This window comes from Arvicola amphibius, chromosome 7 (genome assembly GCF_903992535.2).
Source record: "Arvicola amphibius chromosome 7, mArvAmp1.2, whole genome shotgun sequence".
Classification (NCBI taxonomy): domain Eukaryota; kingdom Metazoa; phylum Chordata; class Mammalia; order Rodentia; family Cricetidae; genus Arvicola; species Arvicola amphibius.
In genome coordinates, this window is record NC_052053.1 from 88,655,827 (window position 1) to 88,671,322 (window position 15,496).

Consider the following 15,496-nt stretch of genomic DNA (forward strand, 5'->3'; position numbering starts at 1 on the left):
AGGTCTGGAGAGATGGTTCAGTGAGTAAGTCCAATGTTGGATTTCTAGAATTCACGTAATGTGGCTCACATTCACATTCACCTCCAGCTCGGTTGTGAGGATGTCTGTGAACAACACGTCCTGCAGAAGGTGAACTCATGAGAGGCCAGAAGGAAGTTCAGTTCAGCATGACTGAGTGGCTGTTGTTGGTTTAAACTTCGAAGGTCTGGCACTGGATAGTTTATTTTAGGCATGTACAGCACAATTTGGAAAAAGGTTTCCTGGTGATAATCAGCTTAATCCCATGTGTACAACAAATGTAAGACATGATTGCACTGAAATTCTTGTAAAGCACAAGAGGCATCTTCCACAAAGATCTGTTCTATAGATCAAGGAAGCATGCTCAAGGTAAACAATGTATATAATAAGGTCTGGGGAAGGACAGCACTGTAGATTGACTGAGATAAACAGGCTGAAGACAGGGTTCTAGGGGAGCCAGTGTGGCCTGGCCATACACTACCTTCTAGGTAGGAAACAGGCTATACATCTCTCTCTTTGGAGAAACAACTCTGCATGTTTATCATTCCTGGTTTCCCTCCCTATCTATGAGCAAAGTGCCTATACTCTGTGAGATCTGATGCCCTCTTCTGGTCACTGCATATGCCTAGACAGAGATACAGACATATATATATATATATATATATATATATATATACCAAAGGTGGGAGAAACTTGGAAAGGCTTCTGGTATGTACAGGACCTACCAAGTGCAAAGTGATGTCAGAGAGTATAAAGGAATGTTTATTTATACAGCCAATAGCACGCTTTACCACCTACTATATGCCACGTGCTGTCTTAAAAATACAATGGGACCGGCAGACAGGGTTTGTCTTCTGAAGAGTTCTCTCTAATACAGCGACAGCTTTCTGTTAACTCTTTGGAAATATAAGCCTCCCAATAAATGAGAATTGCTTTGAAATAAATAAAATCTCAAATGATTATTTTAAATGTCCTTAAATATATCTAAATAAGTTTGTAGATCTATGGATATAAGTATTTTTAGTGTATTTGGTCAAACACTAAAATAAGCAAGCACTTGGGAAATGTTAACATATCTTTCTTGTTTTTCTCTTCTTAAATGTTAAAATTTTTCAAATTTAATTTTTGAGAATCCTGGGAAAGGAAAGAAATGGATAAATTCCAGATGGTAAACTGGAAAATTTCTTCACTGGGGAATTTTGGGAGTTTATGTTTTTATGGAAATTAAACTCAGAGCATGAGGTTCGCGAAGCTCAGCAGCTGACAGTGACTCCTGCTTCCTCTGCAAGCCGAGGCTAGGGGTGCTGAGCAGCCCTGGAAGGTCACTCCTGAGAGTTACAGCATCTTCTTAGTTTGTCTTTGAACTCAGCTTTGGAAGGGAATGGTTCTTGTGTCTGGGATGGTCTTGTCTGTTTGGAGGTTAGTTTATTCCCTTTGTGCTTTTCATGTTGTGGCTTCAGATGACCTCACCTGGCCTGGCTCAGCCTTCACTGCAGGCTCATTTGGAGCGGTTCCTAATCAGGGCTTTGAATCTAGAAGTGGAAGCTGTTTATAGTTGGATGAAACTTGTCAATTACCTGAAGAAGGCTTTCCTAATCATCCCCTTTGTGCAAACATCCAATTAAAAACCAATCATGTTTTTAAGCCAGTGAAGAAGTATTAACAAAAAGACAAATGATTCGACCAAATTAGAACAAAGGTGTTGTAGAATAAGATTAGAATTTTCTAGAAGTGATGTTGAAAAAAAGTGTATAGGAAGGGAGGGATATAATAAAAATACATTGTATATAGATATGAAATTATTGTTTTACTTTTAAGTAAAAAGTATTTAAAAATGTTGCAACAACTTTATATCACTTTCCTTTACATTTTTATGTCTTTCTTACAGAGACACATACACAGACAGACAGACAGACAGACAGACAGACAGACACACACACACACACACACACACACACACACACACACACACAAAGAGAGACGGGGGGAAGGAGAGAGAGATTGGGGAAAGGACCAAGAAATCATGAAAAAGGTAAGGTTGCCAATAATAATTTTCATATTTTTGAGATTTTGTTCATGAAAAATTTATAAACACATTCTACCATCTAAAACAGAATATATTATATATACAGAATTAAATATTGTTGTTAATTCTATTTGCCCTACATTAAAGACCAAATAATTAGATAGCTATCTGAAAGGCATTATTATAGTAATACTTCATTCTCAATAGATAAATAATAATTTTTGGTTTTTATTGCATATTTATTATATGCCAAGCATTAATTTATACTCTTCATAAATACCAGCTAGTTTGCACCACAACCCTGTCAGGTAGATATTGTTACCTAGTGGAGAAGGCTGTGCCATTCAGTAGTTAAATGGCAGGCTGGCTGAGTCTTAATTTTTCTGTCACTATCTAGGAGAGTGTCCTTGGGCAATTATTTAGTTCTTTATGTCCCAATATTCTGATGCTAAAATGAATTTATAACATACATTATTATCATGAAGATTAAATATAGTCTTTAAATATATGTAGCGTGTTTAACATATATAAGAAGATTTCCTAGATATATTGATCACCATAGAAGTTGTTTATTATTACAGAAAATTACTACTCATTTGATAAAGCTTCTCTGCCTTTTTGCGTAGATGGTACTTGGCTAATTAGTGTGAGGAGAAGCCTTGATGAAGGGAGCTCATTGCATGAGTTGTGCGGTCATGTGCATTTTACACCCGTGTACACTCTTAGCTTCCAGAACAGTGGTTGGCATACAGGAAGTACATTTAAGATGTATTTGGATATGTAGGCTGATGAAATGGATTATGATAGTGTATTTACATCAAAGTTCATTTTTACCATATTTACTTATTTCCTGCTGCTTTGCTGGGAAAGGCTTTAGGTAGTTTGCGTTTCCTCAGTATGTGTGGCCTTTACATATACCTTGTTAAATATAGTGCTAAAATAGTCATTTTTTTCTTATTTGAACAGAATGCTATTTAGATATTATGAAAGTCTGTTTTAAGTTCTTTCCACTTGTTTAATTTTCTTTTTGACATAGAAACAAATCCAGATGAACATTTTTGTGGTTAATTTTTGAAAGAATTTTCTATAGGCTTCTTTTATCATTTAAGGAGGGGAAACTAGATGAGAATGGGTCTATTTTCTAGCAGAATTTGGATGGTCTGGCAGGTTTTGTATAAGTCGTCTGCATAATGGTGATGCAAGGGGAATGTTTCTCTGTAATGGATGGTGTACTTTTAGAACCCGAGAAACTAGGGACTACTTTATGGTGTTATGTGTAAATCCAGAAGGTTATGTAACCCTCACTGATGGTTTGAATAAGAATGGTCCCAGTAGGTATTTTTTTAAAAATGCTTAGTTACCTGGGAGTGGAACTGTCTAAAAGGATTAGAAGAAGATTAGGAGGTGTGGCCTTGTTGGAGGAACTGTGTCAGTGGGGTAGGCTTTCAACTTTCAAAACCCAATCCAGGCCTATTGTCTTTCTCCTTAGGCCCATGTTTCAGGATGTATTTCTTAGCTACATCTTCAGTGCCATCTGTAGCACCATGCTCCCTGCCATTATGATAATGGACTAAGCCTTTGAAACTTTGGAAGTGAGCCCTAGTTCAGTGCTTTCTTTTATTTGAATTGCCTTGCTCATAGTGTCTCTTCACAACTGCAGATCACTAAGATAACCTTCAATATGATGTGCAGTAAACTTTGTTTCCGTGACGAAGGTTAATAGTATAACCTCTCTGTGTAGTAAGATCCCAAAGATGGAGAAAAGGATGAAACTAATGGAAATGATGCGAAAGATCAGGAAGTTGTTTGCATTTGATCTTCACTGAAGTGTTGCTAGGGCTTCTGTGAATGAACAGGCGGGAATTTATTTGTAGATTTTGTGCAACTCAATATTTTCCCGGGTCCTTCCTCAGTGTATTTTAGTAGAGGCTTTTAGCTGTGTGCATATTCTGGGATAATACACTGTTGTCATTTGCTTTCACTCCAGGCACTGAAGAAGCAAGAAGCTAAAGCAGATGAGAATGAGGACGCAATGAGGAAGAAGCTGCTACAATCTGAAACTGAGAAGAGCCAGGTAAGATCTTGAAAATCATCCCTCCATCAGTATGGTAGCTGGGACTCACTGAAACTTGTTGAGCATTGTGAGAAGCATCCCTGAAATCATTTTGTAGAACATACTGTGAGGTGAGGTCGCTTATAGCTCTACCTTCACTCTTGAAAATACACACAGGTCACTTGCTGCCATGTCACCTTTGACTACTCTCCTTTCTGAGAGTTGGATAAACTTTCTATTTCCTTGCTGGAGAACACTAAAAAAAACCCCAAAAAACAAACAAAAAAAATAAAAAACAAAACAAAACAAAGCAAAACTTGACTGTTGAAGGTTAGTTACAAAAGACCTGCTGTGTGAAGGCTAGACATTTTGTATGTCTATATTTTCTTTATAATAGATCCATGTAGTTAGCAGCTCAGATTTGAAAATATCCTCTGTCTTAGTCACTATCTTGTGCTGTGAAGAGACACCATGAACAAAACAACTCTTAGGAAAGAAAACATTTTATTAGGGGCTTACATTACAATTTCAGAGTCCATTATCATCATGGCAGGGAGCATGGCAGCATACAGGTAGGTGTGGCACAGTAGTTGAGAGGTCTACATCCTGATCTGTAGGCAGAGTGAATGACACTGGGCGTGACTTAGGTTTTGAAACCTCAAAGTCTACCGCCAGTAACACACTTCTTCCAACAGGGTCACACCTCCTAATCCTTCTAATCCTTTCAAACAGTTCCACACCCTGGTGACTATGTATTCAAATATAGGATCCTACAGAGTACATTATCACCCAGACCACCATACTCTGCATTCTCATTGGTTGGTAAGGCCCTTTGATATCACACCTGTGAATACACAGAGTCCAGCACCTTAGCTCTTAAAGGTGATTCAGAGACCAAATAGCCTTTCAGTTTTCAAGTAAGTAGTTTTAAAATAAGGAACTTTGGAGGAAAGTTCCTGCTGTTATCTCATTACCCCCTTTTTACCTTTACTTCCCGAATGCTAACCATTCTCTGTAGACTTTAGTCCTGCTTCCTCACTGCCTCCATGTAAGGCAGGGTATGTGAGCCCTTGGGTTTGTCCCTTGGGAGTTGACTGTTGACATTAGGATGGGTTTCTGACCAGTAGGGGCTTGCTTGATCTCAAAGTCAATTCCCCTGAAGTGTGATTTTTTTTTCCTTCTTTATTTCATTGTAGACTCAAGAGAACAATAATATTTTCATGGGTTTGATGGTAACACATATACATTATTAGCTATGTGTATAATTTCAAAGTATTATTGCATAAATGGATAAAAAATTACGTTGGTAATTGGAAAGGTGTGTCAGTAAAGTGTTTACTACATAAACACAAGGGTCTAAACTCATATCTGTAGCATCCAAGTAAAAGCTTAGCATGTTGGTGCACCCCAAGAATCCCAGTGCTAGAGATCCAGAGGCAGGAGGATCCTTCAGGCTTGCTGGTCAGCCAGTCTAGCCAAATGGAGAGCTCTAGGTTCAGTGAGAGGCCTTGTCTCAGAAAGCAAGGCGGTAAGTGATTGGGGTAGATATAGGATGCTAACCTTTGATATTAGCATGCACGTTTTCTAGACCACACACACACACACACACACACACACACACACACACACTTGTGCACACATGCACAAACACAAACACATACATGCAGTAGGGTCAGTCCATTGTGAAATGATTATAGAGTCATAGGATGTTTCCAAACAAAATGTATAGAGCGGTCTCTTGTACCTTTCATTCTGTTTCTGTCAGTGATAATACTTTTTATGTAATTGCCTTTGAATATCAAACCAGGAAATTGTCAGTAGTACAAGTCACAGTGATTCTATAGCTCTTCTTAGCTTATTTTTCATACAGTTGTTAAAAGGTGGTGGTTTGTTTGAATGAAATGATTATTTAAAGTAAACATTTAACTACTTAAAAGCACCTTATTACAAAATGTTGGTATTTCCTTATGTTTCAAAATGTGAACAAGTACAGCACACATAAGCTCCACATAAGGAAAAGAACAACACCAAAACAATTCACGTTCCATTTTATTGCATTCTTCACCTTGAAGTAAGTAGGTATAGTCTGAGCTTTTAGGATATTTGCTCAGCTAACTGATGATATTTTCCTTGGGTATTTGTCTAGTGTCAATATTATTAATAAAATTTTAAATATCTTTTGAATTTAGAAGCTTAAAAAATTTAGGAACACATTTTGAGTATTAGGGATATAAGAAATATATACTCTGAATTATTCGTTCTCTATAGTTTTTGTTCTAATTTAGAAACGTTGACAATTCTTGTCCAAGAAAGCATTGTTTTATAGTTTTATTAAAATTATTAAGAACTGGATGGGGATGTCAAGAGACTGGTAAAAATGATTATTTTAGAGATAAATTGAGGCTCGGGGTGGGAATAGGGGGTTGGATCAGAGTCAAGACGAAACTGATTAGGGCCCCGACCTCTAGCAGGCTTTATGCAACCCCCTTTCTATTAGATAATTTACATAATTTTAATGTGTGTTCATGCTGAAATGCCCATCCGTTCCCACTCATTGTGAGCATGTCCTAGAAACTATTTTGCTGTTTTCTTCTTAAACTGTGGCCCATTGGGCATATTTTGTTCATTGGGCACAGTTATTTTGTTCCTCATTTTCCATGTTTTTATCTTGTTGATACTCTAGCTGGAACAGGAGTTGGAGTTCTCACGCCGGCTGCTGAGTCAATCTGAAGGCAGCAGAGAAACACTTTTGCATCAGGTGAGTCTATCAAACTAAGACAGTCTGCTGTTTTATTAAATCTGGATGGAGTCTCCTCTCTCAAATGCCTTTGTGAGAAGGAAAAAAATCTAGATCTAGAATTTTCCCCCTAGGGCATGGATGTTAGCACAGAATGCAGATTGGAAGATCGGCGAGCTCTCAGAAAAGCCAGCCCTGGTTTCCGCTGTGACAATGTATTTTGCTGACTGCTGCTCTGACTTTCTACTTATCTCTCTCGGTAGAACAGTGTACAAGCACACTGGATGTGTAAGATAAAATTTCCCAGGAGCTTAATTCTATTCAAGGAGGCACTGGAGAATAAAGAGGAAGGAGAAAATACATTGAATAGACCTTTGACTGTTTAAGTTCCTTTGAATACATGACTGCTTTGCTCTTGTGGTCAAGATGCAGCCGGCTCCTTTTAAAGATGAGGCTTAGTTGTCAGGTCTAATGCTTTGTGGCCCATTAGACTAATAGGAGTTGGGGGCTTCTGATGTCTAAAGTTGAATAATTTTTTTTTTTTTTTGGTTTTTTGAGACAGGGTTTCCTTGTAGTTTCTAGAGCCTGTCCTGGAACTAGCTCTTGTAGACCAGGCTGGCCTCGAACTCAGAGATCTGCCTGCCTCTGCCTCCCGAGTGCTGGGATTAAAGGTGTGCGCCACCACCGCCCGGCTTTAAAGTTGAATAATTTTAAATCTTACATATACTGGATAAGGGTAGGTGTGTTTATAACTGCCTTTATTCCTGTGTTTATTAAATCTGACTATGTCTCCTTTTGTTGTTCGATATGGTTTCATATTTCATATGCTCTGCTGGCCAGGGTGTCTAGCGTCCTAGGTGCTCAGAATTCCTTCTGCATCCTCACAGTGGAACTGAAAATGAACGTGGCACCTGCTTTATGGAGCCTTTAAGATGTTTGTTCTGTAATCATTGGTCACGAGGAACTAATGTTGGCAGAGCTCAGAGTGTTGTGTTTTCTGGATGTTGGTATACAATTCTATGCTGTTTTCTCATATTTTTACGCGCCGATTTGTAACTTTTTTTTCAGTTTTTGATGCAAGAAACTTCTTTGCATGTTGTCATTGTGACTTTAGCCAGATTTTTTTCCCATTGCTTATTTGATTTTGGTTGTCAGGGATGTATTTGTTATATGTTGAAAATTTGCCAGTCTCTTTGTATACATATCAAGATGAATTAGAAGCTTATACGTCAGTGGTCTACTGCTTTCCTGAGGTCTGTTTTGATATTATAATACGCTAAGTCTTGATCCCTTCATTTGAGTTTAATCACCAGCATGGCATGTTTTTATGATAGAAAACAGGTGAAGATTAAGAAAATAAATTAGAGGTAATGAGTAGTAGTAAAGTCAATTACAGTTGTATTTGAAGCAGGCATGGTAGCACATAACCTATATGATTGTAATATCAGAACTCAGGAATCTGAGGCAGGAGGATTGCTGCAAGAAACTAACCTGGGATATGTAAGAAAAACCTGTCTGAAAAAACAGTTAAAAAAATTAAAATGTACTTAGATTAGTGTGCTAGTCACTGTTCTATTGCTCTGAAGAGACACCATGACCACAGCACCTCCTATAAAGGAAAGCATTACATTGAGGTTTGTTTACATTTTCAGAGGTTTAGTCCATTGTCCTGGAGGTGAAGCATTGCAATGTGCAGACAGACATGGTGCTGGAGAAACAGTTGAGTGTTCTACATCCAGATCAGAAGGCAGCACAAAGAGAGAGACACTGGGCCTGTTTTGAACATTTTAAACCCCAAAGCCCACCCCTAGTGAGACACTTGTGATACACTTCTTCCAACAGGGCCACATCTACCCCAACAGGGACACAACTCCTAATTCCACTCCCTAAACATTCAAGTAAACTGAGCTGTGGGGGCATTCTTATTCAAACCACCACAATTAGGATTCTGCTCAGTGGCAGCACACTTGCCTTCTTTAAAAAGGTTCTGGGATTCATGGATGTTTCCCTTGCATCAGGCTTCTACCCAAGTCCTTAAAGCTCCCCTTCCAGTCATCTTTCTCAGCACTCTCTCCCTCCACTCACCGCCCCATCCCATCTCTCGAGTTCCCATGCCCACTACTCACAGTCTAAAGGGGGATTTCCTCTATTTCCTCTGCCTGGGAGATCCGTGCATTCTGCTCTTGGGCCCTTCTTGTTATCTAGCCTCTCTGGGTCTGTAGATTGTAGCACGGTTATCCTTTACTTTAAAGTTAATATCCACTTATGAGTGAGTACATACCATGTTTGCCTTTCTGAGTCTGGGTTATCTCACTCAGGATGATTTTTTTTCTAGTTCCATCCATTTGCATGCAAATTCTCTGATGTCATTGTTTTTAATAGCTGAGTAGTACTCTATTATGTGAATGTACTACATTTTCTTTATGCATTCTTCAGTTGAGGGGCATCTAAGTACTTTCCAGGTTCTGGCTATTATGAATAATACTTGTGGTATGATGAGCATCCTTTGAATGTATACCAGTAGTGGTATAGCTGGGTCTTGAGGTAGAAATATCATCTTTGCTTTAGGTTACAGAGTGGTAAAGTCTGAGGATGTAAAAGGAAGTAAGGTCCTGGATCATTTTGAGAAGAACTTGTACAAATACCCTATGGTTAACTTCCCATTTGCATAACTTACATTTCCTCTGTGAGGCTTCCGTTGGTCTTACTATAAGATACAAAATAATGTTGAACTTGGAAGCCACTCAATAATTAACTCAGCTACAACGAGGATGGTCATCATTTGGAAATAGAGATATTATGATTTAAAAAAAGGTTTCAGGTTAAATTCCTAGAAGTAGGAAGGAAAAACTAAGAGGTGTTGAAGTTGTTTGTCACTGTGGACACAGGGCAGAAAAGGAGTTCCTTGTGAAAGGAGCAGCAGGTGGAAAGCATGGGATGGAAATGTCCCTCTAGGTGTGGGGTAGCCTAGGACCTAAGCTGGCTTTGTCTTGTACCACAATAGCCCAGGAGAAGCAGATGTTACCCCCAGGAAACAGTTTATAGTAATCTGTAAGTCTGTTTGCTTTCTGCTTTTGAAAACTGATAACAGTCTGATTTTGACTAAATGCTTTTAGGTGGAAGAACTACGTACCCAACTTACCAAAGCGGAAGGTGACCGGAAGGGTTTACAGCATCAAGTATCTTCCATTTCCAAGCAACAGTTAATCCACCAGGATGATCTAAGAGATGACTGGAGGTTTAGAAGAGGTATAATTGCATACTGCCTATGTGGCTTCCCATCCCCAGAGGTGCACTCCTCATGTCGTACTTATTAATTTTTCCAATTTCTTAATCAACTACAAGGTTTTTCAACAAGTTTGTTATAGTCTAGAATTAGATTTGAATTTCTATTTTGCTTGATTTCTCAATGCATTTCCATTATCAGACCTTCTTGTCTCATGGGCATTGTCTAAGAAAGAACATCCAAACGTTTCGGTGAAGTTTTCAGTACCATGAAACTTGTAAATATGTACATATGTATATTTACCCACATTGGTATTTTATGTGTTTAAAATGCCATGAAACATTTGGTATATAAGCGTTCCAAATATATACCTATTTGATGAAGTGTATATATGTATATATTGTACCTATGTATTTTATAGAATATGTATATGTTCCAGTATGTAGCCACACTAATGTTATATGTGTCATTGAAAATATCATGAAGTCATATTACTGAGACTTATTATACATATGTACAGAATCCCATATATGCTTATTTATAGTATATTTATAAAATTTATGAAAACACATATCCATGGAGACCAGGCTAGCCTTGACCTTATGATACTCCTGCTTTAGCCTCTTGAAAACTGGAACTAACTGGTATATATGTATGTGTGTGTGACTACCTGGCTAGTTAAAATACTTGTTATCTAATGTGCAAGATTTAATCTTGCTATCCCTTGGTTTTTAGGATAAAGTTGTATGTCCCAGTGCCTGGCCATGCATGAGCTTCCTGCTGCCTCTGTCTCTTCCTGCCCTTGTATTGGTTAATTGTTGAGTATGAAGCTACCTGAATATTAAATCCTGTTTTGTAGCCTGCACTTTATACTGTTTCCGTTATCCAGAGTAGCACTCCAGTGCCCTCTCTTAGCTCAGTGAAGTTTGTATCTGTTGTGTAAGTTTAACTTAGTTTCCCGTTCTCCCTGTGTCCTTTTTATTGTCATCTGTCAGGCTGTTCTTATGCTACTGACGAGCCTGTATGTCTCCCCGTTCAATGTGTATCTCAAATTGGAATGTAATTTGTAAATTATGTACAAATTTGATGTGTTCTTATTTACTTCACTCCTTCTCTAGAGAGAAAATTATTGGGAAAACAGTGGTTGAATTGTTAATATATATTCTAATTGCTAATATTTTAGAGTAAAGGAAGCATTTTGTGTGTTCTTCCATTCTTATAATGCAAGCTCATTGCCAATGGATTTTTATGTTGCCTGTAGTAGGGAGCTGTGGGCAGGCCTGCTTTTCATCCCGCCAGGCTCCTGCATGGCTAGCTTTACACGTGAAATAACAACACACAAATTATATTCTTTTAAATACTGCCTGGCTCATTAGTTTCAGCCTCTTACTCACATCTCTTGCTTTAACCCATATCTAATAATCTGTGTAACACCACAAAGTGGTGTCTTACCTGGCAGCTGGTTTCATCGCATCTCTCTCTCTGAGGAGAGGCACGGCAGTCTGCCCCAGAGAGGAGAGGTGGGGCAAATGTCTGAGCCATCTACCTCACTTCCTTTTTCCTGTTCTGTCTACTCCACCCACCTAAGGGCTGGCCAAGGCAGTTTCTTTTTTAAAACAGAAGACCCTCCCACATCATTTGCCCATTTTCATATGTGAACAGCATGATAAAATGTTCTGTGTCTCATTGACCAAGCATTTCGTGTTGAATTAAATAATGTATATTGTTCAGTTTTATAATTTCAGGCATAGTCCAGAATTCGGGAGAGTTAGTGAGCCAGCAGTCAGTCTTAGAGAGATCGAGGAGGACCATTCATTGTTTATATGTAGGGACAGCATTGTACTGTGTAAGCCTCAGTAGCATCAGTATATATATAGTAGCCTGCTTGAATCCAGTGTTTTTGCTTTAAAGTTGGCAAGTAATGTAGACACGCAAGGAGTGTAGTGAACAAGAGCTATAGGAGTTTCTTAAAATAAACTCTATTAGAAATTAGGGAACACTGAAAATATTCCTGTCAGAAAATAGGATGGTGTAGCTGCCTATGTATTTGGAAACTACATAAGACTTGATAGTGTACCTGATTTAGATTGATACTGCATTCTGAGTTTAGCTGATTGAGACATGATATTGTTTGGTGCTCATGAATGTGCGAGACCCCTGAGGCTGGAGATGCCAGACAGATTGGAGAAATCTGCAATGCTGGTTAAGTGGCTTATGGTAGCTAGGACATTAAGACCCAAAGTCCATTCTTCTGTGAATAAAGAGTAACCAACGAGCTTTCCATTTACCTCTTAAGGGGTCGAGCGGGAGAAGCAGAGTCTGGAGAGGCAGATGGCGGAGCTGCGAGTGCACCTGAACTTCAACGCCATGGCTTCCGAGTTAGAGGAGGTGAAGCGCTGCATGGAGCGGAAAGAGCAGGAGAAAGCCAGTTTGTCAGCACAAGTCGAGGTGACGTCTACCTTTAATCTACACTTGAAAGATGATTTTATTCTCCCCAATTGCTTAAAGAAATTTTAATCAGAAGTTGTATTATTTTGAGAGCTAGTTTTGGAGATGAAGAATATAAAGTAAAGCTAACAACTGTTTGACTCCTATGTAGCGCGTCTGTAGAGCTCAGATTTTCTTTCAGGACTCTGGAATGAGGTCTTTTACTAGTTTCCTTCCTTATTTCAAAGTGAAAGCCTCTTCTCTTCTTAGACTTGAAGTCACTTTTGGACCTGCACACAGGAAGGGCTTTCTTCTCTGAGATAGCAGTGGTTTATTTTGGGGATGAACGTGGCGGATGGCAGTGAAAAGAGCCCAGTGGTAGCTCTTCTTCAGAACGCTTCAGGCCCCCATGTCTGTAACTGTTTGCCTGAAGGGGTACCGCCATGCCTCCAGGAACTGGAGTTGTGGGGTACTCATGAATATGTGGTGACCGCGAATGAAGCGAAAGCAGGCGCTGCCTTTCCTGTGTGTCTTTTATTTAGCACAGATGAGGTAATTATCAGAATATATTAAAAATCAAAGAAAAGGACTTCATGAAAGGAAATAACTTAATTCCAATTATAATTATGCAAATTAGATCAAACATCGATGGCACATTTGGAAATAGATATGTATCAGCTCTCCCCTGCATCTGTTTATTAGTGCAGTTGCCTTCTAATAAGTTGCCACATTTGAAGAGTTTCCATAATTATAGTGATAGGTAGAAAATTGATGCTCACAGTGTCTGACTTTATATAACCCAAAGGAACCAGTGATGTTTCTTTAGCCTGAGTTTCTCTTTTATCTTGTCAGCATGTCACTAAAAATACCTTTTCGATTTCATTCAAGATTTAGATCACAGAGATAGTAAAGATAAAGAAAGATTGGCGTACTCTTTCCTAAGCTGTCTAGATGTTTAATAAATACCAGAAATAGCTCCATTGCAACAATATGGCCTCTAAAATTTGCTTCCTGGGTATTAGTGTAGCCCTGGTCCTGCTGATGAAAGTGCCCAAGTAGGGCTAGTTAGCAGAAGTTAAGTAGAGGTAAAACAAAGCTATAAATATCAGGCTCAAAAACCAGTGTAACAGCGCTGCAGCTTCAGCCACAGCGTGTTCCCTGTTTTCTTCTTCTCTTTCCTCCTTGTTTCCTTTCCCTCCCTCCCTCCCTCCCCCCTTCCTTCTCTCCCTTCTCTTTCCCCTCTTTTTTCTTTAAATTTATTTATTTTTTTAAAAATAATCTTTTTTTTCATTTTGTAGTCCAATTCCAGTTCTCATTTCTTCACCTCCTCCCATTCCCCCCCTCACCTTCCACCCACCCTACCCCCATCCACTCCTCAGAGAGGGTAAGCCTTTCCCTGGAGACTCAGTAAAGTCTGACACATCACTTTGAAGCAGGACCAAGGCCTTTCCCACTATATCTAAGCTGAGCAAGGTATCATTCCAAAGAGAATGAGCTCCACAAAGCCAGGTCACGCACAGGGGATAATCCTGGTCTGACTGCCAGGGGCCCCACAGACTGCCCCAGCAATACAACTGTCACCCACTTTCAGAGGTCCTAGTTTGGTTATGCAACTTCCCCTGCTGTCAGTCAGGAGTCAGTGAGCTCCCATTAGCTCAGGTCAGCTGTTTCAATGGGTGTCCACATCATGGTCTTGGCCCCTTTGTTCATATTTTTGCTCCTTTTATTATATAAATTGGGTGGTGTGGGGAAGTTTTGAAATCCACTGGCATTTAAAAATGGTTTATAGTACCTTAATAATGCTCTCAAGGGATCCTGATTCTGTTTCCAACTTAGTAATAATCCGTGGGAGTGATCTTCGTATAGGTTAGGTCTGCTTGTACAGGGTTTGTTTGCAAAGCTGTTGCGAGAGAGGCCCTCATTCACATACCAGTACCGTCAGTTGCATCTCAGGTGCTCTTGAAACGTAGTTGTGTTGGGTCTCCTTGCCTCCCCCCCGCCAAATGCATTCAAGAAGACATTGAAAAGATGTAGTATTCACCTCCAGGAAAAACAGTTTTACTTTTCAGCTCCCTGCTTCTTTGCTCCTCCATCCCACCCCTTTTTCTGAGACATGGTCTGTCTTTGTAACCCAGAGCGGCTTTAGATTCACTATGTAGCCCAGGCTGGCTTCAGACTCCTGCCTCAGCAGTCTAAGGAAATTTCTCTCAGTTGTTTTGGAGTTAGCAATGTTTCTGATTATGCCTTGTTTGTTTTTCACACCTTGTGGTCCTGCTCTCAAAGTGATGTCTGCTATGGGTTTGTGAGAAATAGGGTTATAGATCACTGAGTTGTAGCTGCTGACAGCTGAGACTACCTCTGAAATGTGGTCAAATGCTCTTTAGTTTCTCAGGTATTTTTATAAAATATTAGGTAATTTGGGAATGTTGGGCTATTGTTGCCTTATGTACTTTATAACCAGATAGAAATTAACCTCCTGTAGTTGGGTGTGTGTTTTGTGTGTGTGTGTGCACCTGTGTTAGGTGTGTGTACTTGTTTATATGTTTGTGGATGTATGTTTTTTTGGGGTGTGTGTGTGTGTGTGTGTGTGTTTGTAAAACCTTGGGTGTTTTTTTTCCTCTGACAGATTCTCCACCTTATTTTTTTTTTTGTACTTTGAAGAGCTCTATGCCTGTATGCCTGGGAGTGGGACACCCCTCCCCCCACATGAACACATGAACACATGAACATTGATTTGCTATTGTTCCAGTCTTGTTTCTGCATCCATTTTGGGAAGAGACTGCTTCACAACAGATTTTCTGGTATTCTGGCTCTTAAAATATTTCTTCCCTTTTTCCTTGGATGTTCTTTGAGCCATAGATGCAGGAGCTATAATATAAATGTATCTTCAGGGTCCCACCTATAGCTAATAGATGTGGTCTCCTAATGTCTTCTGGGAGAAGAAAAATTAGCCTCATGCCCTGGGTGAGTCTCCTCCAATGAAGCTAGTTAGGTGTGCAAACATAACCA

General features: G+C 39.3%; 1 protein-coding gene across 7 annotated transcripts in view; it reads left to right on the plus strand.

Moving 5' to 3' along the window:
* Cep128 (centrosomal protein 128) overlaps window positions 1-15,496 on the plus strand; it is a 372,845-nt gene that overhangs the window by 79,758 nt on the left and 277,591 nt on the right. For all 7 annotated transcript variants that reach the window (XM_038336959.1, XM_038336962.1, XM_038336963.1 and 4 more), the window contains 4 exons: window positions 4,032-4,118; window positions 6,781-6,855; window positions 9,951-10,083; window positions 12,357-12,508. In XM_038336959.1, coding sequence (XP_038192887.1) covers window positions 4,032-4,118; window positions 6,781-6,855; window positions 9,951-10,083; window positions 12,357-12,508 — 447 coding nt within the window. The remainder of the gene's footprint in view (window positions 1-4,031; window positions 4,119-6,780; window positions 6,856-9,950; window positions 10,084-12,356; window positions 12,509-15,496) is intronic.